Raw genomic sequence first — 27,063 nt, 5'->3', positions numbered from 1 at the left:
GAAAGAAAGGTATTTAGAAAATATTCTTTGAATAAACCCTCAAACTGTTTTACCAGTCTTCACCAAAAAGAAGCTGGGGGGCTTCATTCTAACACTGATAACAAAGAAAGAGAGTCCAAGTGGCATTTTTGTTTCTTTCAACCTACTGAAATGCACTGCTATTTTCCTAAAAACAAAACAAAACAAAACAAAACAAACTAAAAAACAAAACAAAAAACTATCACCAATACTTTAATCAGACACTCTAGGGGTCTGAGAAATACTCTTAAAAACTTGATTCACAATTTGTAAGAACATAATGTAAATTTCACTTTTTATCATGTTATATTCCAAAATGGGTTTTGCCAATCACTTTTTAAAGAAGAAATCCCATCTTGACTGTAAAAAGAAAAAAGCAGGGAGAAAAATTAACATTTAATACCCTTTCAAATTCAAACCAATTAGTAGATATTGATAACGGGGGGAGGGGGGGGCTTGTTTTCCACAACTCTGGTGAAAAGTTAGTATTCCCTCTTGTCTGAAAGTCTTAACAGGAAAGGCCACCCCTCCACACACACCCCGGAACGGGTGCATCAGAAGCACACAGCGTGCAGAGCCACTGTTTGCAGCTGAAAGGGTTTTGGAAAATGTCTGGCTCGTTAACAGATGCTTGGCTTGGATTTCCTCCCAAATATGTTTTTAATGCTGATAATGCTTAAATGCAACTGTTGAGAGCAAGGGAAGGAGTGAGGAGGATGGAAATCTGCTGTCGCGTAAAAAAGGGGAAGGGGGATAGCCTCACACTAACAGCTTTGCTATAATTTTACAGTGATTTTTGCATAAATACATCAGCTGTTCTCAATCTTCTTGCCACCAAGAACCCCTTTTTCTTCATTTACCCCCACTGCGAAGCTCATGATTGGAAAGAGTCTCCCTACTGAACTGCATTTAGTAGGTAATAACTGATCCCATCTTTAGAAATCATTTATCTGTTAGAATAAGCCAGTGTAACCACACTGCATTCATAAAAGCAAACAAACTTCAAGCTTCACTTAGTTTCTAAAGCCTTATTCCAGAAATCTGTATGATTCCTATTAACTGCTTTATTATTTTAAAATTTATTACAGACCAAAGACAAAATCCTGAAAAATACCAAAATTTAGGTTGCAAAAAAAGGCAAAGAGTTTAGGAAGGAACCACTGGAGAGGGGGAAACCTTGGTAACATTCTAGCTGGAATTATGGGATACTCTCAAACAATTTAAAATTACACGTGAATTACTTCAAAATTGAGAAAATATTTCTTCTGCTCCTATCACCCCCCCCCCCCCCGCCGCCAAAAGCATCCTTCTTTTAAGGCCAGTCTCAAACTTCATGAAGCCTTTCCTAATAACTGGGGGGAAACACTCTCTTTGTAGACCGAATGCAGTACTCTACCAGTTGTTCAGTATCAGTTGAACTGAATCTGGTACTCCTGTTACCAATTTCAGAGTCATTTATGTTCCTGTATAACCCCCTTCACAAAACACGAAGGCAGACAATGGTGGAAAGAAGGTGGATTTTTTTAGTTTGCTCAACCTGATCAGAATTCAGTTCTGCAGCTGGGTGGCCTTGGGTCTTAGAGTCCCATTTGTGGAATAGGATGAGGCATCTGATAAGCTCAGTGAGGATTAAATAGGGAAGTTAGTTCCCAATCAAACACCTACAGAATACAAGTCAGTTACGAGCGGATTCACTGCAGGAAGGTCACCTCCGCGTATCTCCAGGTATTTGGGGGGATCGGGTGGGAATGAACGCTGCAGCTCCCACGCTGCTGTGCTTGCGTAGATTTTTTCAGGAAAGAGACCAACAACCCAAACTTATGGATGCATAAAAGCTTTCACTGCAGACTGAATTACTACATAAAATTCTTATTCTGTACATTTCAACTAAGTATAGAAGGAGGCATAACCAGTTGCATATTGAAGAACACTCACAAGCACCCAGAAAGGCCTGGGGGAGAGAGGGATACAGATGGGAAGAAAGGTCTGTATCACTAACCCAGAATAGAACATTACAAAATAACTGCTAGACTTTCTGTCAAAAACAAGCATAGAGACATAATATGTCAGAATGCCATTTACATACAGGTGACCCTTAAACAACACGGGGTCAGGGGCACTGACTCATACACAGTCAAAAGTTCACGTATAATAACTTTTGGCTCTCCAAAAACTTAACTACTAATAGCCTACTGTTGACTGGAAACTGAGAAGACAAACAGGTGACTAAAACATATTTTGTATATGTATCGTATACCGTATTCTTACAATAAAGTACGTTATAGGAAAAAAAATTAAGAAAAATCATAAGGAACAGAAAATACATTTATAGTACTGTATTGTATTTATTGAAAAAAAGTCTGCATATAAGTGGACCCGTACAGTTCAAAGCCATGTTGTTCAAGAGTTAACTGTATACTGGAATTATTCCTGGCAGTTTAATATTTGAATTTTCAATATTTTTTACTCTATTGACTATACAAAACATCCTGGGCATTACATACTCTATCTCCTCTATGGCCAACAATTTCAGATGATGCATAACCTACCACCATCCTATATGAAAATACGGCCAACCAGAAAACGTCATTATCAGCACCGTGAGCCGGCAACTCCACTGATCCCACAAAGCGCTTGTTTTTACACCTGCCTTCCACTTGGAGATGGAAATTTATGGGGTTAATTCACTTGCACAGGTGCCCGAGAGCTAGGACCTGAAACCAGGGACTTCTCAACTCTACAGTAGACAACACCATTCAATCAAGACCAAGCAGAAAACACTGCAGTTGCTCTCCTGGGCACTTTAAAAACTACACTGTGAGAATCTAACTTAAAGGACCACTCTATGAATTAAAGAAAAAAGGAGCAGAAAAAGTTACATTAAATAAACAGGATGAACACTGAATTTTCTTTCCTATAGGTCTGAATTCTATGCACCTGGGACATAAAGGAGAAAGATTCTCAAGCAGAGCACGAGACGGTGCGCCTACACACCTCTTCCTCCGGCACCACGAAGGGGTGTGGGAGGCGACACGCCCACACTCGAGCCCACGTGGGGTGACAGAGCGCTGATGCTGGGAATCAGGGGCGCAAACATGGTACAACAGATACCTGGCTTCAACTTTACCTATCACTGCATCGTGCAATAGGGACAAGACTGTGTCACTGAGATTATTATGAATGTTTTAAAGTAAAGAGCAAATCAATGAAAAATTTCAAATCAGCATTTTTCACCAACTAATTGCCTTCTTACAGAAAGACCTTCCCAGGATGCAGGTAATCAGTTCACCTCCAACACTGGCCGTAGTCCTCCAAAAACAACATCGCTATATATTTTTCTAACTTCTACTCCTATTAAAATCTACTACATGCCCACTATTGAAAGAAATCTGACCCAAACTCGACTTTCGCACATGCAGATATCATTCTGTATCTGACTTCACCTGAACATTATGAACAACTTTAAAGTTCACCACAGATAAAAAAGAAAACATACCCTGTGTAGCTCTTCCCGAATGTTGTTGGTCATAGGCAGGACAGGGTTAGTAGCTATATTAACTACCTACAGTAACGTTTTTAAAGGTAATTTTGTCCAATAAATAATAATAGCACTAGTGCTAAGAAAGAATAAATATCACTGGGCCACAAATTCTACTTCAAATAGTAGCCACCTCCAAGTTAAAACTAGGCAAGCAGGTTTTGGTTTGGCTTGTAACCAGTCTCCCTTTTTAATACCTAGCTATCAAGACCCAACCAGTACTATTGGCGGAATAAGTATCTCTCAATCAACAGGTGTACTGAGAGGAGATGAAGCTGCTAAGTTGACACATCAGGCATTTTAAGCACTGTGCTGGTCAATGAATTCAGTGCAGAGGGTTTTATGTCTCATACTTGAATGTGTCGCGTTCACGCCCATCTGTGTCAAGACTACAACTGCCGATTTCCACCCAACAACTGCTGGTAGCAGCAGGTGTGTGTGCCATGTGTGCATACACGTCTCCAGCGGACCACGTCAGCCTGCCTCCACTAATTCTGAGTCTCTGTTGTTGCAAGCAACATGCAAGCCTTTCCCTCTCAAGCCCACCTCACACCACACTACAACAGCACCACGGTATCACTGAACCTAGTCCTTCTTAATCTACTGTGTCAACAACCACATTAGTACCAAAGGAAAGGGAAGTTTTTAAAGCATTTTCCAAACCTAATTAGGTCACCCAATGACTAAACCCAGCCTGTAAGATAGATACATTTATTTTTTATACGTTTATGGTATACACTTTAGAAACCAGGGACTCAAGGGTCAAAGATACGAAATCACCATTTACTAAAGATAATACAGCCAGGAAGCCATAATCAAATCCAGGTCTTCTGTGGTTTTGGAGCATTTTTTGCTTCTTTTTGCTGTACTCAACCCAGAGCCTGAATTTTTTTTTTTTAGGTCTAATCTATTTCTAGAATGTGTTAGTTTGTACAAATGAATTAGATTGTATTGTAAGATGCTTGAAATATACTTTTAAAGTATCAAAAAATTATCTGAAATGTTTTACTAGTAGCAAAATACACATCCTGGGTCTCCCTTACATTCTGAACATATTACGTAAGAATGGATAATATTTTGTTCTGGTTTTTCAGAGATACCATTTTCCCCTTCATTCTTTAATAGATCAGAGTTTCCTCAAAAAGAAGATATGTTCTTAAAATCTTCATTAATATGTTACTTAGAGCAAATCTTCCAAATTATTGGAACGTAATTTAGAGCAAGGTAAAATCCCTTTTATACTTTTTATTAAAATCATTTAAAAAGAAAAACAGTACATTTTAACCTAAAACAAAAATGATCTTTTCTTATCAACACTTGGTATCACATTCCTTGAAAATCATCTAGTTTTGTAGATTAGATCAAAAAAAATTTTAAATAGTCATTTCTGATCTTTTTACAAACCAAGCACTTTTTTAAATGCCCCACATCTCTGTTGAATGACCACATGTGGCAAATTCACACATTCCTCTTAATAGACTGACAAATCTGCTTCTGTGAAATAGGCTAAAATACTTTCTGCATCATCATAATCTGCAATCATTACAGTGCGTCCCCTTTTACTTATAGATACCTGTCACAGTTACGAACAGAAACAATTCTATTTCACTCCCTATGGTACAACAAACATGGTTTTTACATATCAATTCTCTAAATACAGGTCTCAGAACATTTTCCCTCCACTCACTTGCGGTGTAAACCTTCCTCCAGACAGACAGACACTGAGATTACAGAACTGGCTCCTGGGGGCCATCTGCCCCCAACGAGCATTAGGCCGTTCACCGGCATCGCTGGCGTCTTCAGAGTACAGAAGGTTAAACAAACCAAGGCAGCTAGCACCCTACCCCCAGATTGGCAAAGGAATAAGCATCTCCGCATCCACTGGTGTGGCCACCAGCTTCTAAGGTCACAACTGCCTGGTCCCCTACCCATCACCCAGCTCATCCACAGAAATGGATTTTTTTTTTTAATCCTCTGCCATTCATTCCATCTCTGAAACTACCAGTATTTCTCTATGGGCTTCAAGTAGTCCATGGCATCATGCTGTCCACACATTCTTCATACAGAAACCTCGCCAACATTTTCAATGATAATGACAGAGAGTAAATCTTTAGGTGGATGTGGTATAGAGGGGGAAAACATTAACCAGGAGCTTAAGGGATAGAATCAATGGAACATTACGTCTACTACATTCAGAGATAGGAGAGGGAAGGAAAATTATTTACTCAAGGTTGAGAGGGGTCAGTTACCTGTTTCCGAAAGAACTCAATAAGCTGTCATTTCCAGAGGGTGATGTCTTACACGCTGAATGCCATCAGACCACAGTCCTAGCCCAGCCCCAGCCTTCTGGAAGAATTTTATTTTCCATGCTCTCCCATAGTCCCGGAGCATCACACTTCATGCTCAACTGCTTGCCATTCCCCTCCTGAGCCCAGCAGATCCCGCACGAGACCACACTCTGATCAGCCCACGAGACAATCCCACCAGCTGTTGAGGCTTATTTAGTAGCTGTCTGCAACCACGAAGTGCCCCCAGTGCCCCCAGGTGTAAGTGGGGTAGGTCCCCTACACCAGGTGATCCTTTGACATACAGAAAAAAATACTAGAAACTCCATGTTTTTAAAACTTTTTCATCCTTTTTAAAGTTCCAATTTTATGGCATTTGTAATACACAGCATTAAGTAAACAAACACACATGTTAAAGACTTTACTGATACATTTAACAGAGAGAGAGAGCACAAGCAAGGGTAGCAGCAGACAGAGAGAGAGGGAGAAGCGGGCTCCCTGCTAAGCAGGACCCTGGGATCATGACCTGAGCCGAAGGCAGACGCTTCTCCGACTGAGCCACCCAGGTGCCCCTATACTCAATTTTTTTGAACTGATTTAGTATGCTGTTTTTTAAAAGTGTGTTGCCCACAGCTCAAAAAATGCAGTCTCTCAAAGCATCTGTCACTTTCTATCCTGTGTGGTACATAGCAAACAAAAGTTTGTACGCCCATTTAAGAAATATTTCTTGTGTATCCACCATGTCCCATGCCATGCTAGGCAATGATGACGGACAGCTCCTCCTGCCTTCATGGAGCTAAGAATGGACCTGTTCATGGAGCTAAGTATATTGCAAGAGTCCATAAAACTAAAACCATAAATGCAACCAAGGAAATGAAGGGAACATACCACAGAAGGTGGGGGGGGGGGTACAAAGGTGGTATGGCAGAGCAGGAAGTGCCTACCTGTATGGGGTATGGGGGTGGGGATGAAGAAGCATGTTCACTGAAGCCAGGAACAAGCAGGCAGGTCTCATTCTAGGAACTGAGAGCAGCCTCGTATGGCAAAAACATGCAGTCGGAACAACAGTGGCAGATACACACTCTGCCCCTACCAGCCATGTGACCCTGACAACCACTTAGCATCTGTCATCTTTAGCCTCCAGCACTAGCAAAATGTGAATAACGAGATCTACCTCAGCAGGACTGTCAGAAGGATTGGATGAGATAACTCACGTAGTGCTTATCACAGGAGCTGAGAGCTGCTGCTCCCATTGCTGTTATAATTAAGCCCTTATGTTCGCAACTAGACGGGAACACCCGTAAGACCAGAATCTTTACCTGAATGAACTTGTACACGTAGATTCTCAACAAAAATTTGCCTCCTCCTGACTCCTTCAATGACCTATGATAGCATGAGAAAATACAGCAGGCCCCCCTTATCCGCGGTGTCAGTTACCCACAGTCGACCGCGGTCTGGAATCCAAGGATCCTCCTCTGCACGTTGCCAGAAGGTCAACAGTAGCCAAGGCTACGTCACAGTGCCTGCGTCACTCACCTCGCGTCATCTCATAGTGCAGGCATTACACCATCTCACAGCAGGAAAACGGTACAGCACAGTGAGATATTTTGAGAGACACCACGTATTACAGAGAGACTTATATTACACTGTATTGTTATAACTGTTCTACTCTATTATTACTCTTTTACTGCGCCTAATTTATAAATTAAACTTTATCATAGGTATGTATGTACAGGAAAAAATATAGTACATATACAGTTCAGTCCTATCCGTGGTTTCAGAGACCAAAGGTCCTGGATCATATTCCTCACAGATTAAGGGGGACTACTGGCACAAAAAAAATTTCGGGGGTGTCTGGGTGACTCAGTTGGTAAAGTGTCTGACTGTTGATTTCAGCTCAGGTCATGATCTGAGGGTTTTGAGATAGAGCTCCACGGTGGGGGCATGGAGCCTGCCTGGGAGTCTCCCTCTGTCTCTCACTCTCTCCTCCTCCCCATCTCTAAAAATCGGTCACTGTTTTATGCCTATATAAGACTGTCCAAAGGAATTCAAGTCCCCAAGATCAGAAAGGATCCTATTATGACTCTACAATATATAACTTTTTATAACTTTGCATAATGCAAGTTTTAAATAACTGATCATAACACATTTTGTTCTTGCATATTTTATGTTCTAACCACATTATTAAATTAAACTCATAACAGCAGAGAATGAAGCTGATAAATAGCTCTCTCTCCCTGCAGAGAGGACAGCAAGAAAGAGGCCCGCTCAGGAGAACAAGGCAGGCCCAGGAATAGGCATTAACAGACTTTCGACTTAACCCCAAGGAAAAGCTTTCTCCCCTTCATTTATAGCCTGGAGGGTCTAAGAACAAAATGCATCTATTCTCTGGCTTGAGAAAAATTAAACAGTGATCATGACTCACTAATGCCCCACTGTCAGACTTATAAAAGTCAACTGAAAACAGCCAAAGTTCGTTCATAAAATACAACCTTAACTCTTTCATGGTTCAGATACAACACTAATAACAGCACTCCTTCCAATATACACTTTCTGGCACCACAGGTCATCCAAGGGTTCCCTCGCCCACAGATGGGGGGCTGGAAAGGACAGGGGCCATTACTGAAAAATGGGCCCGTTCAGCATGTTCAGTCTGAATGTAATGGGATCACAAAGTGAGAAGAGAACTACTGAAGCAGAGCAGATGTCTGCACCTTCGGACTGTTGAAATTCCAAACAGTAAACATGACAAACTATTGTTTGTTTTTCCCTTCTTTGTAACAGCGACCACTAAACACATTTGGGGGGCATTACAATGCAAGTAATTTGAAAGTACAGTCTTGCAAATTTAATCCTCAAGCAACCTCATGTGAAAGGTCCAGATGTAGCCCATGTGTAGAATTGATACGCATGAGCCTTGATTTTACCACTTTCTCTCCAGCGCCGGGAAAACACAAAAACAAAAAACAGTCAAGTGATACTGGAAAACGTATATTGCAAGTTTCAGTGCTTTAATTATTATGGTAATAGATGATTCTCACCACACATTACAAATGATTAGGACTCTTGATGTTGGAACATCAAGATAAGAAACTTTACCCTAGAGAATCATACCCAGAGAAATGACCAAGTAAAATGGGGGTGAGGGGGGTAAGGAAAAGGCAGAAAAGGAGAACATAAGAAATAGGGACGAGATTCCAGAAAAAGCGCTCAGAAGTTCTGAGAAAGCTTGGGTGGACAGCGAGCTTCGATCACACCCTGCAGCCCATCTGCAAGATCAGAGCACAGATAAGTGTCCATCTGCACGCTTAACCATGTGTCTAACACCCTCCGTGGATCCTCACCTGATACTCCTTTCTTCTATTTTATATTCAGAAATCTGTGCGGGCATTTGTAATTGTCACAATGATTGGGAGGGTGGGGGGACATGATTGGCCTCCGGGGGATGAGGGCCAGGAGTGCCGGACAGACCTCGCATATGACAGCCCCCAGCACTCACACGCCTCATGAAACAGCTTGCCTGACTTTCCAGTGCTTTGCCAGATATTCAAAGAATTCAAAATTCTGAGCTTAGAACCAAACTCCATTTTATGCATAAACAGAAACAAATTTTTGGCACAGTTTTTATACACTACATTTTTCAGGAGAGAAACTATCTTGTAAATGGAGGAAACCTCTACTTTGGCTTGGAAATGTACCAAGAACTGTTCACTGCAGAAAATCCCGTCACCAGCAGCGATTTGGCTCACGGCATCTGAGTCACCAACACAACACGGTGGTAGCAGTCGGCCTCTGCGGACAACCCGTCCGTGGAGATGCTACGTAGGGGTGCTACACTTCTAGAGTGGGCCTACCACAGCATGATCCCAGGACTGGCCGCAAGTCCACAAGTTCATGAGCACCTCTCTCTGCTTAGAAAAGAGTTCATACGTCTTCTGCAGACCTTTCTTTTCCACAGCGAGACTGTCAATGAAGGAAGCTACCAGGTGATTTACAGATTTACATTCTCGAAGCGGATCAGCACTTCCCAGTACCACGTTCCAGTACACAGTCATACTTCAGCATTACATACTTAAACAAATGTTTGTAAATTAGGTTTCTCTCATTTCTTCTTTGTTAAAGTATTGTTTTGATTTAATTAGGTGCTAATTACATTTTAGGATAGTACACAGAGCATTACACAACATTTTACCGGCAGAGGAGCTGTGGCTGATGGAGTTTTAAAAACCACTGCTGTAAAGAAAGAACCACCTGAATCCAGCTTTGAATGCTGTCTTCCATTAAATGTACAGGGAAAGATCAAAAGGGGCATGATTATTTGGACCATTCCAAGGTGGTCAAAATTACATCACCCCCAAAACCTAAATTAAACTCCTGGAACAGGTTCTGGAGATTGTCTGCTAACATTTTACAGTTTCACTTTACTCAAAAGTAGTAGAAAGGGAGACCTCTCCTCCCAAGCCTTGAAACAATACTGCAGGAAGGGCCTGACCAACAAAGGCCTACAGGCCAAGTCCAGCCCTCTGCCACCGTCTGCAAATAAAGTCTCGCTGGAATGCAGCCAAGCCCGTTCTCTGCAAATACTGCTTATATGTTCCAACTGCAGAGCTGAGTAGCTGCCTAGGAGGCCCACCATGGGGGGCCACAAAGCCTAAAATATTTACTATCTGGCCATTCATTTTTTAAAAAGTGCCAATTCGTGTGTAATTATCAAGCATACCTTGATATGTTTTATTTTTATCTTACATCTATTTGAAATGTATAAAAATCTATATATCATAATCGATATTACAAATTTCAATATTATAGAGGATGTCTGAGATAAACAGGGTACTCTCAACTTCCTTCAATATGTTTCAATTTTATGCTTTCATTTTATGAACATATATCTAAAATTTCCTATTCAGATTTTGGGTACTCACAGCCTACAATCAGAATGGTTTGAACCATCTATTATAATTTGGTATGTTCAAACACCTTAATAAAACTTTTCTTATCAAGTAAATTCCTCTGAAGTCAAACAGTTCTAGGAGTACCAGTGGTGATAAAGTTGATACAAATTTCATTCTAAAGCTTATTCCAAATGATGTGATTTGTGCCCACGCAGACTACCTGTACTCAAAATCCACATGCAACCAACCTCCTGAAAGCTCACATGATTGCAAGAAACAAGATGGGCTACACTGAGGTTCTTCTCTGTCTCCACCAGCGTTTGAGGCTGGCTGTCTACGCTGCTGGAGTTTACGGTGCACTCGCGGATGTTCCTGGGCCATGCGTCTGGCTCCCAGACACACACTGATACTCCTGACACACTGTCAATCACAGGCTCCCACATTCACGGCAGCAGATCATGCGTCCACTTCAAAAACAGCTTCAGCTCACCAATGCCGCGTGGACCGCAGGAAGACCGAGCAGGAAATGGAAGACTCAAGTTGTGGGCAGTGCTCTCCTCATGGCAGCCATCAAGAGGGGATTTCTGTCCCTGACATGCCCACATGAAACACCTCAGCATTCAAGCTCGGGGTACAGAAAACTGCATTAAAACACACAAACATGATTTCCCCCACACCTAACCAGGAAATAAATAAAGCAAACCTGTTTTTCCTTCGTCCTTCATTGGGGGTGGACGCGGAAGTTGGGATTTCGTCCATTCCGAAACTGGCCATCAGGAACCCTGATAGTGCCAGCTCTCTCCCCCCTCGCCCCCCCACAGGCCCTGACACCTTCCCTCTGAACTCAGAGAGAGCTCAGAGATCAACCGTCAGGGGCCTCTGTTACGGAACACTTTGCTAAATGTTAATGATGACCTGTACTCAGCGTTGAGTTTAAACACAACAAACATATTAGCAAAACTGGATTCTAACTTTATTCATAAGAGACTTTTCCAGCACACAGAAAACAAACTTTACTCTTATACCATAACCTCTCAATTGAGATCGAAGAACAAAGCTAAAGGTGTATCTCCAAATTTCACCCCAGAAGTAAACAGGTTAAGTGTTGGAATCCTTATTGCACGACTTAAAACAAGCCCTCCCAGTACGACTTCATCACATTCAGGGCAGCATCACTTGCTGACTTGTACGTGGTGGGAAACCACATGGAGCTCTCGGCATCGCTCACACACAGCTCAGCCTTCCCCACCCAATTCCTCAGAGGCTGCCACCTTCCACCTGCCATTTCCTCCGGCGCTTGGAGGGACACAGTCCTGAGGACACAGCGGATACTGACAAAGTGCTCCCCGGCGGGGCTGCGTGGAACACCAAAGCCCAAGCAGGCCGCTTAGTAAAATAAATCTTCCACGCAGAAACCACACACGGGAAAGCCCGCTCTGTAACAGACGACCCACTTGAGGATTTTGTTTCGCACGGCACACGAGGATGGATGCCCCTGCCCTTTAGCACAAAGGTCACAAGTGTGCTGTTCCTTGGCTTTGTCCTCGCGCTATCATTTATAGAAAACATCCTCATTTTAACTCTCCAAGTGGCCATCTCTGTGGGCTCCCTTCACTTTTACGACACAGTCTGAGCTGCTGACAGCAACACGCTTCCTGAAGGCCCTCAAGGGGGACGACCAAAATGCCTGAAATTCCTCAAGAACAAAACAAACCGGGCCTGCAAAGTGAGAGCTTACAATACTGTATTTATTTCTACCTGTTTTCCCCAGAGCGCTCTCCTGTGCCTCAGCTCCTGACATCACAGAGCTGTGGGTTTCCTGCAGGTCCCCTTCTGAAGACACTTAGCCTCGCTACTGCTCCTCCGGACTCACAGCCTTAAGCACTAGGCTAAGGGAATGCCAGGGAGGAGCTTAAAGGACCACTGTCTCCCCCACCCTCCTGACTTCCAGCCACTTGCTCACTCGGCCAGCTCCTGGAGAAGATCAGGAAACACTCCCCCACGGAGCCTCTACTTCGAGTGAAGGCCTTTCAAAATACTGGATTACCCAGGCAACTGACTAAACAGGTTATTTAAATGAAGACAAAGACGTTAGCTTTCGCTAAGCTTTACGGACAACGTGAAAACTATAATGTCTATGATTACCAGAAATTCCGCACACTATAGACGTAGCCTCTTGTAAATACATAATCTGGAATAAAACAATATTGCAAAAAAGAAACCTACTTCTGTAGACCTTTCCATCTGGATACGCTCAGCCTCAAAAATAACGTGCAGATTCCTGGTTTACTAAAGTTGAGGCTCCACCAGTAAAATTCTGCTCACCCCTGAGGCAGCCAGGTGAATCTTATCGTGACCAGAAAGCGGCATGCACCTGGCACTGGCCTCATTCTCAAACTGCACAAGGTCTTCTTAAAACATAACTGTAGGGGCACCTGGGTGCCTCAGTTGGTTGAGCGTCTGACTCTTGATCTCAGCTCAGTTCCTGATCTTGGGGTTGTGAGTTCAGGCCCTGCATTGGGCTCTACACTGGGTATGAAGCCTACTTAAAAAAACAGCCTGTAATAGCATGCTGGAAAGTTTGGGATTTTACAGGAGAAAGGACCAATAACATCCTTGCTGTCATCAAATAACCCGATAGGCTATAAGGACTGGCACTCTGGAACTTTCCATGCTGGTCCCACTGAAGACCCTCCCGCTAGGAGGAGTCCTCTCCAGTCTGCACCACCTCTGCCTGAAGCCCAGCCTCAATCCACTCCTCCAGGCCTCCTGAGTTGCTCCTGGACTGCCTCACCTTTCCTCTGATGGCTCCCCTCCCATTCACTCACACATACACACCGTACCCTGATGAGGGGGCATGAGCACGGGCCCAGCCATGCAGGAATTCAAAGTTGACTTTTCCCTTATTTAACCTCTTCTTTGTTTCCTTCCTTCCACCCATTAGTCCAGCCACGATTTTATTAAGCACTGTGGTAGGCACAACTTGAGGATGCCCCAAGACATCACCTGGCATGTGCGCCTCACAGAATCCCCTTCTGAGTGTCATGGGAGCAGATGCACATGACAAGACAGGAGCCCTGTGAGTCGTCTACAAAAGAGCTGGCTCTCAGCTAACCAATCAGGGGAGGCCCTTAGAAGAAGGCAAAGCGTCAGAGAAGTTGTCCTGCTGGCCTCAACAGAGCAAACTGCCACTAGGTTCAGCAGGCCACGGGGCAGCGACCTGAGAGCAACCGTCTTCAGCCAACAACCCCTGAGGAACCTGGGGCCTCGATCCTTCCACCAGCATGAAGTGCATTCTGCCGGCAGTCTGCGTGCACGTGGAAGAGGACCCTGAGCTTCAGGTGAGATGACATCCCAGACCTGAGCTCAGCCCGCAAGACACTGAGCAGAGAAGCCAGCCGTGCTGCGGCCAGACGCCTGACCTATTCAGAATGTGTGTGGTTCTAAGTACTGAGTTTGTGGGGACCTGTTAACAGAGCAACAGAAATACAGACACCTAAGTTCATTTTGGGTTCCAAAGACTTCATTCCACCTGCTTTTTCTTCTTTTCTCAGAGAAGTGTACCCAATCTCTTCCCTCCTGTCTGCCCCACCAACCTCACCCCCATCCACAAAATAGTCAATTAATGTTTCTGATGAGCCAACAACTCCACCCTGATTCTCTATAATTCAAGCAAAACTTTAGGAAACACTCCATGCTTTCAGTAAACTGTGGCTTTTAAAAGTAACGAGAACTGCTCAGGACTTCTAGGTTGGATATGATGATAGAGCACAAGCCCTTCATTCTTAGAAATGACGACGAAGGCCCAAAGAGTTTAAACATTCAAAGGCCAATTTTTTATTTTTAATTCACAGACTTTAATTTTCACACAATATCAAAAATACACATTTATGTACTTAACGTAACGTTATAGATCTTAACCTATATACGTGTTTAAGATTCCGGTATTCTATTTTCTCTTTCATTTAAAAATTGGTGGCAAGTCCTATTTCCTGGGTCTTTATTATTATTCCATATTTATAATTTCCACCTCCATGTCTGGATGCATTAGGGTCAAGCCCCAGAAAATAACTCAAAGGCAATCATTTTTGTCTGCTGAAATACATCTTACTTACGGGACTCCTTCCACTCTGCTTTTTCTGTAAACCTCACTTATTATTTGTTTGCTTCTGCCTGCTAGCAACTTGCAGCTCCATCCATAAAAGCAAGCAGCCAGCCATCCTTCCAAGTTACTCTCTACCCTTTAAACACAGTATAAAAGCAAATGTTTAAGATGGTGCTAACATTATAGATATGTCATCTCAGTTTAACTTTTAGCATATCCTTCACTTTATCCTGTCTTCACCAAAAGACCATAGGTTAACTTAGCTATATCTCCTGTTACTCCAGGAGCAACCTGAGTTCTAAAATAGCTTAAAGGGGAACCTGGGTGGCTCAGTCGCTAAGGGTCTGCTCAGCGGGAGCCTGCTTCTCCCTCTCCCACTCCCCCTGTTTGTGTTCCCTCTCACGCGGTCTCTCTTTGTCACATAAATAAAATCTTTAAAAAATAAAATAAAATAAAATAGCTTATATCTCATCATCCCTGCCCCATTTTAAATTCTATAAAAAAAAACAAATGCTGGAATTTCTACTTAAAACAAGCAACACAGATAAGGTTAACCTGAAGATGATATGGGATATTGGCCTCACATACTTTCTGAAAATCAATATATAATAATTATTATTGTTTCTTCTTGCATAAAAAATTCAAGAAATGGACAAACATATTAACATTAAACAAAATTAAACATGTAAATTTTCAAAGTAAAAATGTGATTTAGTGGAAAATCAAAGAAAATGGCGGCAATTTATGCCTAAAAAACATTTACCTCTGTAAATATTATTTTCAGGCCAAATGTGGGTTCTGCCTCTCTGTACTCTCCAGGAGATCAAGCAGAAAGATAGCAAATGTAATCACTTGCAGATCCAAGTCAAGGGTTTGGGTATATTAGGCACTGAATGATTGTAAAATTGTATTTTGAGAGGATATGTATCTGTATAATCCAACTTAGATTAAGACTAAAATTAGATGAGAATTTGAGCATAAAATGTCACACATTTAAAAAGAGAAGGAAGTCCATATGCCAGAGGCAGGGAGGGAAACGATAACCTTCAAGTTAAAAATAAAGTGTCTTTTTAGGGCCACAAAATGCACAGCTACACAGCACCAGCCCAGCTTCCCGGAAACGTGACCATTTCCTCTGGTTCTCACAAATCCCACTGGAGAGAACTTCCCACTTACACCCTATCAGAAGCAGATGCCTAGTCTTGAAAGATAATCATCCTCCCTTTCTTCACATAATGAGATTAAGCTGCGGCTGTGCAGTGGCGGGGAGGGGGGGCTGGCCCAGCTGTGCCCGCACCCCGTTCCCCAGTTGGCCTGATGGATAGGAGACTGAGAAGCGCCTCCCACTGCAAAGCAGCGCTGTTCCCAGGAGGGGCTCCCAGAGCGTGTGGCCAGGACTGGGGAGTCTGACAGCCTGAACGGCCGCACCCCAGTACGTGACTCTCCCTGCGGAGCTCAGAACACTTCCTTACATTTTGTTTAGCCATGCAGTATCTCTGGCAGGGTAGGAGACAGGAAATACTACCTTTTCAAAAGATAAAATCACAGGATTTGCGATCTGGAAGCACTCTCAGGCACACAGACTGTCCTACAACCCTCCGGTTTTACAAAGGAAGCAGCGAGAGCCCAGCAGCTGCAGCCATCCCCTAAGACCCCAAGGCCAGGGGCAGGGCTGGGCCAGAGGTCTCGGGCACGCACGTCCAGCGCCACGTGGAACGGCCCACCCACAGCCGGTGCACAGGGGTCTGAAAGCGGCCGAGAAGCAGCAGTGACGCTATCTGCTTCCGAGGCAGAACGCTTCGTGCCCAGTCTTCTAAAACTGTCATTCTTTAAACAATCTTATTTTCTGCCCATGAGGGCAATCCCCCAATCAGGAGTGTTTATCCTTCCCATCTCATCCCCCCCCCCCCATTCCCTCCAAGGAGGGAGGGCTGCCCTGGGCCTTAGCATCTCCGAGACAACATGTAAGTCACCAAATCAAATCAATGTGGGCTTCAGTGTCCTTATCTGTAAAATCGGGAGGGGGGCGGTGTCACCTCACAGACTTGTTACGAGGTTTAAAATATAACATGTAAAGTGCCTGCACAGGCCCATCCATATTTCCTCAACGGTGGTCCCACAAACACCCGCCTCGGAATCATATGGGATGCTTACTTAAAATGCAGGCTCCTACGCCCTGCCTCGCAGATTCTGAGACAGACGGTCTGGAGCGGGGCTGCATTTCACTCATTTCCCTGGGATATTCAAATGTGCACTGAAATTTGAGACCCGCTGCCAAGGACGGATTAAAAGCTTCTTCCCTGCATCTTTTATTTTGGATGTTGATCACAAAGTAGATAACTTCCTGGCTGTGACATGGGCGAAGGGTTGCAAACCATGCAGGAGGGTGCTGTGAGGAGCAGGAACTCTGAGACATCTTTGCTACTGGCTTTCAAACTTCACCGACCTTGACCCACAGTAAGAAACACATTCTACGATGTAACCAAACCGGAACACATGTTATACACACGGATTTTTCAGTCTCACCAAATAACCCTCGGTATGTGCAATGAACTCTGATACTTCCTGTACTACTTTATTTTAGTCTACTCTTATTTTTTTAGAAATGTTGGTAACAACCTACTGCTTGAAAAATACCAATGTATTTTATTTCCTCCAGAAACGGTTCATCAACATTAGTTTAGTTCTCACATAGAGATCCCGGCATAATGCACAGTCCTGAGCCCTATCCCAGAATCTGGTGCGTCATTGCAGGGCGGTGGGGTCCGGGTAATGCTGATGCATGTGGTCCATCACCGCAGGCCCACATCCGCACCCGAGTACTCTGTGGGCCAGTACAACCCAAGGATGGTGAGGTGACCTGCGGAGCCAGAATCCTCAAACCTCCAGGGTCTGTCTCCTACAGCCTAAAGCAGCCTCGAGCTCTGCCAGAAGCATCCAAACTTGAGGGGACAGCATTCCCATGGGGCTGGTAGGACAGGTGGGGATGTGGCGGAAAGAAGCAAATCTCTCCCTGGCCCTGAAAAGGACCGAAGACAGACAGACAGACAGACAGACAGACACACACACACACACACACACAGAGGCACAAGCCACCCCCCCCACACACACACACACAGGCTTAGCACACTGAATAACAAAGCCACTGCTCACAGAGGCCAAAACTAGGCTCTAGAAGGAGCTTCCCTACTCCGAGGGGGAAGGGGATAAGGATCAAAGCAAACCCCATTTAAAAAAAAAAAAAAAAAAACCCGAAAACTCTTTATCTCTCCCCATCCCACATATATACCCAAAGCTGCCGGCCCTAAACTTTGTTCTCATTAGCCACAGACTCTGCTAAAATCCTAGAAGTACGTTTCCATGTAACATTCACCAATTTCAGTACACCACATTGGCCATGACCTATTTCTGCAAATTCTGGGCCACCTGCTGTCACCTTGGAGCAAGTCTCTCTTCACCTCTGACAGCATTAGAAACTGAGGCACTCATCTTAAACCTTGCAAACTCAACAGGCAAGAGCAAAGCAACAGCCTCCCTGGGGAAGCAGCTACGGACCACAGCAACGGGCTTTTGGCGTCCAGCGCCACCACAGACAACTGCACCGCACTGCTGGCACGTAGATCCCACTTCAACAGTTCCAGTCCCTTTTGTAGGATTCTACTCAACTTGGAAGGTTCATCAGTTTTTGAAATAACAATCTCCCATGTTTCACCAGCAGCCATGGTTTGGTTTGATGCACAACGCCTGGTGCGGGGCCCAGGACAAGGACAGCGGCTCTGGTTGGGGCTCTGGTGGGAGCGCTGGCTCTAGCAGTTGTGCAATCTTGATGTGCCCTCCACTTGGGCTGCTGTGAGGACTACTGGGGCCAGTGGGCCGGCAGGGGCAGTCCGGCGCCACTGCAGCCACAGCAAGCACCTGCAGCAGAGCCCCGCCCAGAGCACACTCCCCCACTGCCCTTTCCAAGGGGCCAGAGATGTTATTTTCCCTACAAACCACTCTGTTCAGTTTTTTTATTTGGGTATCACTTCCGTGGTACACCTGACTCTCAGAGAGTCAGTCAGCTCAGGTCTTTAGGTGCCAATTACTGAAAAGGTTTCTCCCCCCTCCAAATTAAATGATGCCATAGCATTGGAACAACATTTCTTTTGGGGTCTTAATATCAGCCTTCTTATGTGTGTCATTGTGGTTTTATAATAAAATAATAAATATTACTTTCACAATAATTAGACACTTATTCTGTACTGGGCACCATGCTAAGCTCTTTACAGGACAACTTCACTGAATCACCCCAACAACCTATGATGGTGCAGGGAGGGCAAGTGCTCCCCAAAGATCACAGAGCAGGAGGCCGAGAGCCAGGTCCATACCAGTGCTCTGCACACGGAGCACAAGCAGGGGGTCCTGCACATCTTCCCTTACATCATCTAGGAAGAAGATACCAAGTACTCTTTATTAAAACCCCATGCTCATGTTCCATGTCATCTCTTCCTGCAGCTGGTGACTGAGTGATGACTGAAAACATGTCCCCATGGATGGGTCTTATTTACTTTTCAAAAGTTACATTTAAAAATCCAACCTGGGGGTGCCTGGGTGGCTCAGTTGGTGAAGGATCTGCCTTCGGCTCAGGTCATGATCCACGGGTCCTGGGATCGAGTCCTGCATGGGGCTCCCTGCTCAGCAGAGAGCCTGCTTCTCCCTCTCCCTCTGCTGCTCCCCCTGCTTGTGCTCTCTCTAAATAAATAAATAAATAAAATCTTAAAAAAATAAAAATCTCACCCGTTTGAGGAAGGTAAAGGAGAATCTTCTTCCTCCCCAAGAGACACAGATGATAGTTACATTAAAAATTAACTGACCAAAAACACCTTTGTTTAAGGAATGCAGAGTCTTGCTCCTAAAAGTTACTGAATGTTTTAGGAATGTTTCATTTCAAACTCATAAATATCTTTCATTTAATATTTTCTCAAACCTCAGACTATCTCATAAAATTAGCACTGGTAACACAGAAAAAAGAAGCTATTTTCAGATTGCCTTTCACAATATAATTCTCAATGAGAAAGGGAACTGTTGTGACAGTGGACACGCCCTGCTGGCCCCACTGGTGCTGTGGCCCCAGAACTTCTGAAATGTTACCCATATTTGAAATAGCTGCACGTGGCTTACCTCTACCATTTTCTAATGAATGCGGTCAAGTGTGCCCTTGTCCTCTTTGAGAAAAGACAATTTTCCTATAAATCAGAAATCTAATTTGAACAACTGAGCACATCTGTGACAGCACAGTGCAGCTGAGGTCGGGTGGCTGGGGAGAGCAATGCACTGGAATCCTAATTCCCCACCTCTACACACTGTGTGGCTGGGGTTGCCTGTGTGTGCTGGGGGGAGACGACAGTGATGCTGTGTGGACACGTAACCAAAACACTCTCACCCCTGAGAAGGAGAGAGAGAAGGGCGATGGGAAGGGTCATGACTAGTGGTAAGAAAGGGACCCAAAGAGATTACAGACAAGAGATGACCTTTCCTTTCTGCGAACTCTTCTGGCAGTCATGTGACAAGACGGAGTTAGGATGCCTGAAAGAGTGGACACTGAATGGCCAGGGTTTAACCATCACATAGTCTATGGTGGCAGGCATCTGGGGTTCTGTTTGTGCTTTTGGTTCTTTTTAATTCCTGGGAATCTTAATAATGAACATCCTTATGTCAAAAGTAGGAGGAATGAAGTCTGTAAAATACATCAAAACAGATGCACCATCAAGACCTTACATATCCATCCCATTTAACGCCCTGGTGCACAATGCTGGAAAAAGGGTGTGTGATCTGGTCCTCTAGCCACACATCTGGGGCAGTTCACCCCACTGGCTCCATGAAGCTGGGTAACCCCAACAGTCCTCCGCATCCCACAGGGGATTTCTGGTTGCTTCCGCCATCTCAAGGGAGGTAGCCCAACAGGGAAGAGCCTGGCTCCAGGTCACGATACTTGATTGGAATGCTGCTTCCCCTCTCCAGCCACGGGACCTGGGGCAGACTACCTACCACACAAAGTGACTATAAGGATTTGCCTAAAGCAAAACAAATGGGCCCAAGATAAGAAGAGAGGAGAAACAAATGTACTGACCCATTCAGGGAATGTTCAGGTGGTTTTCCCCGAATCACTGAATCATGTTAAAAGATAAACATGCTGGGGGTGCCTGGTTGGCTCTGGTAGTAGAGCATGCAATTCTCGATCTTGGGGTTGTGAGTTCGAGCCTCACACTGGATGTAGAGATTACTTAAAAAATAAAATCTTAAGGGGAAAAAAAACCAAAGCATGTGTTTATACTGCTCCTGTACTAGCACATGCCAAATGGGATTACACAATTATCCGTCTGCCGTATGATAGACAGGGCCTTTAAATCCAATCATATGGCTGAAACCCACCTTATACAAGTTTATGCAATGCACTGGAAGAAAAGCCCATTCGTGATCAAGCTACCTCAGTGTTGACAACATGATAACCTGGACCACAGGTTATCTCTAAGAGACCATCAATACTCCAATGACCATTCAGTTCTCTCTCAACAGTCAGAGTACGGGACACCAACCCCAGCAGTCCAAAAAAAGGTGCAGCAAATACAAGAAAGAAAATGAACATCATCTTATTGTTTGAAATATCACTTCTTCTCAAATAATCATATAAATAAGTGGGCAGGCAACACTAACAACAACGATTAGACAAGTGTAAATCTACAGATGGCACTGGACAAACCAAATCTAGGGGTGCCAAGGTCATGGGGCAAGTGCTGAGGGCAGACTCAGAGAACTCTGACAAACCCGCGGAAGGAAAGACGGCAGGCTGGCTCCAACCACGACCCTGAGAAAGTCACCGTCACAATCCAAACAGCCAACCTCTGGGAAGCTGTGGCTACAAGCCAACCTCTGCACAGCTTCGCTCACTGAATCCTCATTAACACCAAGAAGCAGATTCAATGGCCGCTCCTAGTTCACAGAGGAGAAAACCGAAGACGAGGAAAGTTACATGCCCCAAATCAAACAGCTGTTGAGTGAGAGGGGATGGGATTCAAAGCTCACCCCAGAACACAAGTTCTTAATCACTGAAGCGCAAATTAAAAAAATAATCAAGTCAACATAAATCAATGACGTGTTCTCACAACCAGCTTCTATTCTCAAAACTCAGTTGCCTATGTAGAAGGAACAAAACTTGTGATTTTGTTGCTCAATTTCTACACACTTTGCAGTTGTAGAAAGGTCACTGGTAAAATTGCAAACAAGGATTTGGCACACAAGCGGGATCACACGCCTCACAGGAGCACTGGGCCTCAGAGCTAGAGAGACCTTACGAGTCATGTAGCACCAAGCCTCCACTTCGTGGATGAAAAATCAAGGTTCAGACAAGTTGAGTCACGTTCTAAAGGTCACATATGAAGAATCCAGGTCTAAATGAAGAAAGCAGTGGTGGAGGAGAGGGGGATCAAATTTTTATCACTAGCGCACTCACTAAAAATATAAAAGCATAATAAAGTGTGATATGCTTCAGATCATAATCAAATTTGTCACTGCCACAAATAATCACTAAGTGTATGGTAGCAAACACTAGTAACAAACCCACTATAGAAGAATGCACCTAAAGAAAATGTGATAAATATCACAGTTTGGTACTCTCTTACTTAGCATCATATAAAAAAGATGCATGCTTCCAGGTGAATTTGTGGCAATATTTTTTTAAGCTTAAAAATACTTATAAGATTTGGGATCCCCAAATTAAAAGCCAGTAAGACAAACTCCAAGTCATCTTTCTTAATGAATATATGCAGAAAATCAATGCTATTCTGTAAATGCATTTCTCCATTCTCACCATTGTAGCTTCCTTTTTAAACTACACGTGGTAAAAGCCAAATATGTAAAAAGATTAATTCTCATCAAAAATAAATGTCTCATCATTTTATTTTCTTCCAAGTCGGGTTTTTAAAATCATATTAAGTAATATATGAATTTTTTTTAATGTAAAAGGAAAAAAAATCACATACTTGCTGACTTGAAATCAGTGAGTAAAGCATAATGATCTAACATAGGATGTGTCTCATTAGCCACGGTACCTCCTTCACCTTGGTCAGAGACAAACAGAAAACACCCTTGTCTATACATGTGCACTGGCTGATGATGCAGACTAATCAAGGAGGCCCTCAATCAAACTGAAACATACTTCTCAGTTTAATCCATCCACTAAAAAATAAATAGATGAAATACAGGGACAAGACTGATACCTGGTTTTTAGCACAGCCAAACACCCGTAAGACTGGGACAAACAGCCTCAGTTTCCCTGCTCATGAAAGGACCACACAATCTCCAGTCATTCTTCCTAGGTGACCAGTGGAACTTTCTTCACTGAGGCCTGGAAGTTCATGTGATCATGAACACTTGAGGCTTACTGGTCTGCCCTGTTAGCCAGAGGACAAGTGACACTAACACACCATTTTCAGCCTTCATGATGGCCAAACCCCCCAGACCCCCTCTAGTTTTCTCCATGGGTGTGATTCAAATAGGGAAACGGACCACCCTCCAGTCGAAGTGCACTGCTGGTGCTCCCCACCCCATAAGAGTCTCCGTCAGGGGCAGAAGCCCTCTTTCTCAATGTGATCACTGGTCTCTGGTCAGTTCATTTTAAACCAAGTCAGTTAAACCAGAAAGCCTTTAAAAAGACCCAAGTTAAGTACTCTGCTTCTTTCCTCCTCCTGCTCAATATGGACACTTCACCCACGACACAGAGTCCCCTCTAAGAGCCCGCCTCTTGCTGTCATCTTCAGACCTGGGCTGAGGTCTTTCCTTGGAGTATGAATCTCAAAGGGATGGACGTTTTCACCATCTTACCAGCATACACCTTCATATGCCAATGCTAGTGTTCACCCTTCGATGCAGCTAGAATATAGAGATCCCCTGAGTAAATGTAAGGGCGGGATGCTTGTATTTACAATGGTCTCTTCCACACTGACCTTGACAGTTATTTTAAATGGATAGCCTTTATCAAATCTTCCCAAATCATTCAATTTAGCGTTTACAGCAATATTTTCTTTTCCCATTCATGTCTGAAACACTATATACATGCATTATGCATCTGCATTATATACAGATAGTATATACACTATATACATGCATTATATACAGATAGTAAAAGCACACCCGGCATAACCCAGTTTGAAAGAAACACAGCTAACTTTTGTATAAGCGAATGATTCAAGTGGGGAGAGCACAGCGCCTAGGCCTGCTAGGGTAGCATGCTCTCTTCTGCTAGCAGCTGGAGTTCGTCACAAGGTTAATATTTATTTTTAAAAGGGAGAAAGGAGGAGGAAGATGGATGAAAAAGGAGGAAAGAAGGAACCGGAGGAGGGAGAAAGAGGAGGGAAGGAAGGAAGGAAGAGGAAAAGGGCAGGAGGGAAGAGGAAGAAAAGAAGGAAAAAGTGCATTTTCCTTCCCCTTCATTCCACTCACAGGAATCCTGCCTCAATTTAAAGTATGATATTCATAAGAACAAAGCAGACTTGTCTCCCTCTCATCCGTATCGGTGCCGGTTGGGTTATTTGTACAAAACATACAACCTCCAGGAGGAAGAACCTCTCCCCTGCTCTGAACTCCTCTTAACACATACTGTTAGCACTGTCCAATGGCACACACAGGTTCTAAGTGAGAAGATCAGGCTACTACTCTCAACTCTGTCACTAGACTAACTGTACACTGAAAATACAGCTTGCCCTATTGGGTGTTTTTGATTGCTAGGAAATAGATGAACTAGTATGCGTATGCACAAATAAAAGTCATGAGAATCACTTTCTCAAAATGTCTGACCCAAATCAAAGTCAAATACAATAATTAAAAAATAAACCAAACCCCATCTTCCCGGCTACAATCAGCAGGCTCAGTGGACCTTGCTCAGGAGTCACCTGCTTTGTCTCTCAGCAGTTCAAGAAAAAATGAGCTCTTTCTTTTTTCCTCAGTAGTGCCAACAATTCGTACCGACCTGCTCCAGCCCTTCCCCTGGCCCTCCTGCTATGTGGCTAGCACTGAAACTTCGGACAGGCTTGGTAATACGCCCTGCACGCCTGAGACGAAGATTCAAGGACAGCAGCACACGCGCGTGTCTGAGCGTGTGCGTGCGTCTGGATGGGGAAGGAAATCGCCAGGCCAGGGCCTCCTGTGAGTCAGTGCTGAATGACTGTCTTCAGAGACTCTAACAACTGTGACACAAGCTCTCACAAAGAGCAGTCGCTTTCCTTTCAAGATGAAGGGAGGAGGCGGCCAAACCAAGAAACAAGATTAACAATGTTTTTTATAATAATTTTAAGAACAGATGTCACCTTTTAGATTTATATTTAAAGTGGTATTACAAGCACACTAAACTATATGCAGCAAGCAAAACATCATTTAAAACAAGCAATTCAAAACTGTTTCAAATATTTAAAATGTTAGTATCGATCTTTTATCTAAAAAATCAGTTCCCCCCCCCACAAACTGATTTCTGTGCATTCCATATGCAAATACTAGATTATGTTAGACAGAATACATTCAGAGGAATAAAGGCAGTAGCCAATCAGGGGAAAAGTTGGGGTTTGGCTTTTCCTTTTGTTTTCCTTTTTTCCTGGTCACAGATTAAGGGCTATATTGATAATATCAAGCTGCTTCTTTGGTACATTAATAATCCTTTTGATAGTAGAAAATAAGATATCAAAAGCACCTTCACATGTTTCATGCTAATTCTATCTTATTTCCAGGAATCACAAAGTAGGCTTCTCTGCACACACCACTCCCTCACCGCCCCCCCCCCCCCCCGAGCATCCAACAAATAAGTGTACTGACTGAGAGCCTTTTAAGTGAAAAAGACATCTAAGGATATAGCCAGTCCTCCTGCCCTGCTAGAATTCAGACAGTCAGGCATGGAGAGGCTGGTCCAATGTGCTGGCTGGGACTCATGAGGGAACCACAGCTCACGCCCCACTCAACAGGGGCCCTGGGCCCACCTGGCTAGGCAGGGGTCTTCCTCGCCCCCAGAACCCTGCCTGTGGGTCTTTGAAGGGATAGAGCTGGTCCATGTTAACTACTTCTGATTCTTTATTTTTTTTTTAAAGATTTATTTGAGAGAGAGAGAGAACGTACAAGCAGGAGGGACAGGGAGAGGGAGAGAGGATATCAAACAGACTCTGTGCTGAGCTTAGAGCCCAAAGCAGGGCTCAATCTCATGACCCTGAGATCACCACCTGAGCCAAAACCAAGAGTCAGACACTTAACCAACTGTGCCATCCAGGCGCCCCAACTATTTCTGATTCTTTCCATTCCGAGCACTCTACATGAGCATAACTAATACACTTAAACCACTATTTTACTTTTATCTGTTACATTTCTCTTTATACCTTTTATTCCACTGGAAAAAATTTGCCTTCATAGTACTGATTTGATCAAAATACTAAAAAAAATATATATATGTCCATATTCTTTCTTAAACACCTATCTATTCAAGAAATCTGTTTAAAATCACATCTACATTCTGATCCAGCCAAGAGCAGACACATGTGACAAAAAGACTTCTTACCAGTTGCTAAAGAGATCTTAAATTTGCATAATAAAAAGGAATGTAACAGGGTTTTGCACAGTTAAGTCTTATATATGCTTCAGGTGGAAAATGTTGGTTCTAATATTATAAACCTTCAGTCACACAGGGCAAAATATTCCATTGTTTTAAAAAGATTTTTATTTTTAAGTAACCTCTACACCCAACGTGGGGCTCGAATTTACAAACCCAAGATCAAGAGTCACGTGCTCTAGGGACTGAGGCAGCCAGGCGCCCCTGTTTCACATTTTCAATGAGCGTATGAGTGACTATGTTCTACCAGAGGTTAATTCACAGCAGGGGCAAGTTTACAATAATAATAACTGCTTATGTTGTTGGTACATTTAAAGGTAGTAATTGTAAGCCATTTCAGATGATGGGCTTCATGCCAGGTGCGTTTATAGACAGATCTATAGGACTCATTACTCACATCAAGCATTTTGTAGGCCATTAAGTATTACCTGTTAATCCTTACACGCAGCAAATCTTTGAGATGATGTTTCTTTTTGAGACAGTAAACACGCATCTCTTGGACTCCTTCCCTCTTGAGGAAATGATTTTGGTAGCTGTTACAACTGTCAGTCACTGGTCTGACCACATCTATAGTCCTCACTGGAAAGTCCAGGGAAGATGAAGTC

General features: G+C 43.6%; 1 protein-coding gene across 4 annotated transcripts in view; it reads right to left on the bottom strand.

Annotated features, from left to right (window-relative positions):
• Positions 1-27,063, bottom strand: part of TRIO (trio Rho guanine nucleotide exchange factor) — a 347,980-nt gene that overhangs the window by 260,220 nt on the left and 60,697 nt on the right. The window contains exon 1 of one of the 4 annotated variants that reach the window (XM_026506707.4): positions 12,492-25,592. The exons of the other annotated variants lie outside the window; for them this stretch is intronic. Coding sequence (XP_026362492.2) covers positions 12,492-12,534 — 43 coding nt within the window. The 5' untranslated portion in view covers positions 12,535-25,592. Of the gene's footprint in view, positions 1-12,491; positions 25,593-27,063 lie in introns of those variants that run through there. 4 annotated transcript variants of the gene reach the window in all.

The sequence above is a fragment of the Ursus arctos genome, unplaced genomic scaffold (genome assembly GCF_023065955.2).
Source record: "Ursus arctos isolate Adak ecotype North America unplaced genomic scaffold, UrsArc2.0 scaffold_15, whole genome shotgun sequence".
NCBI lineage: Eukaryota > Metazoa > Chordata > Mammalia > Carnivora > Ursidae > Ursus > Ursus arctos.
Note: the sequence above shows the minus strand (reverse complement) of the source record. Positions and strands in the feature narration are given on the sequence as shown.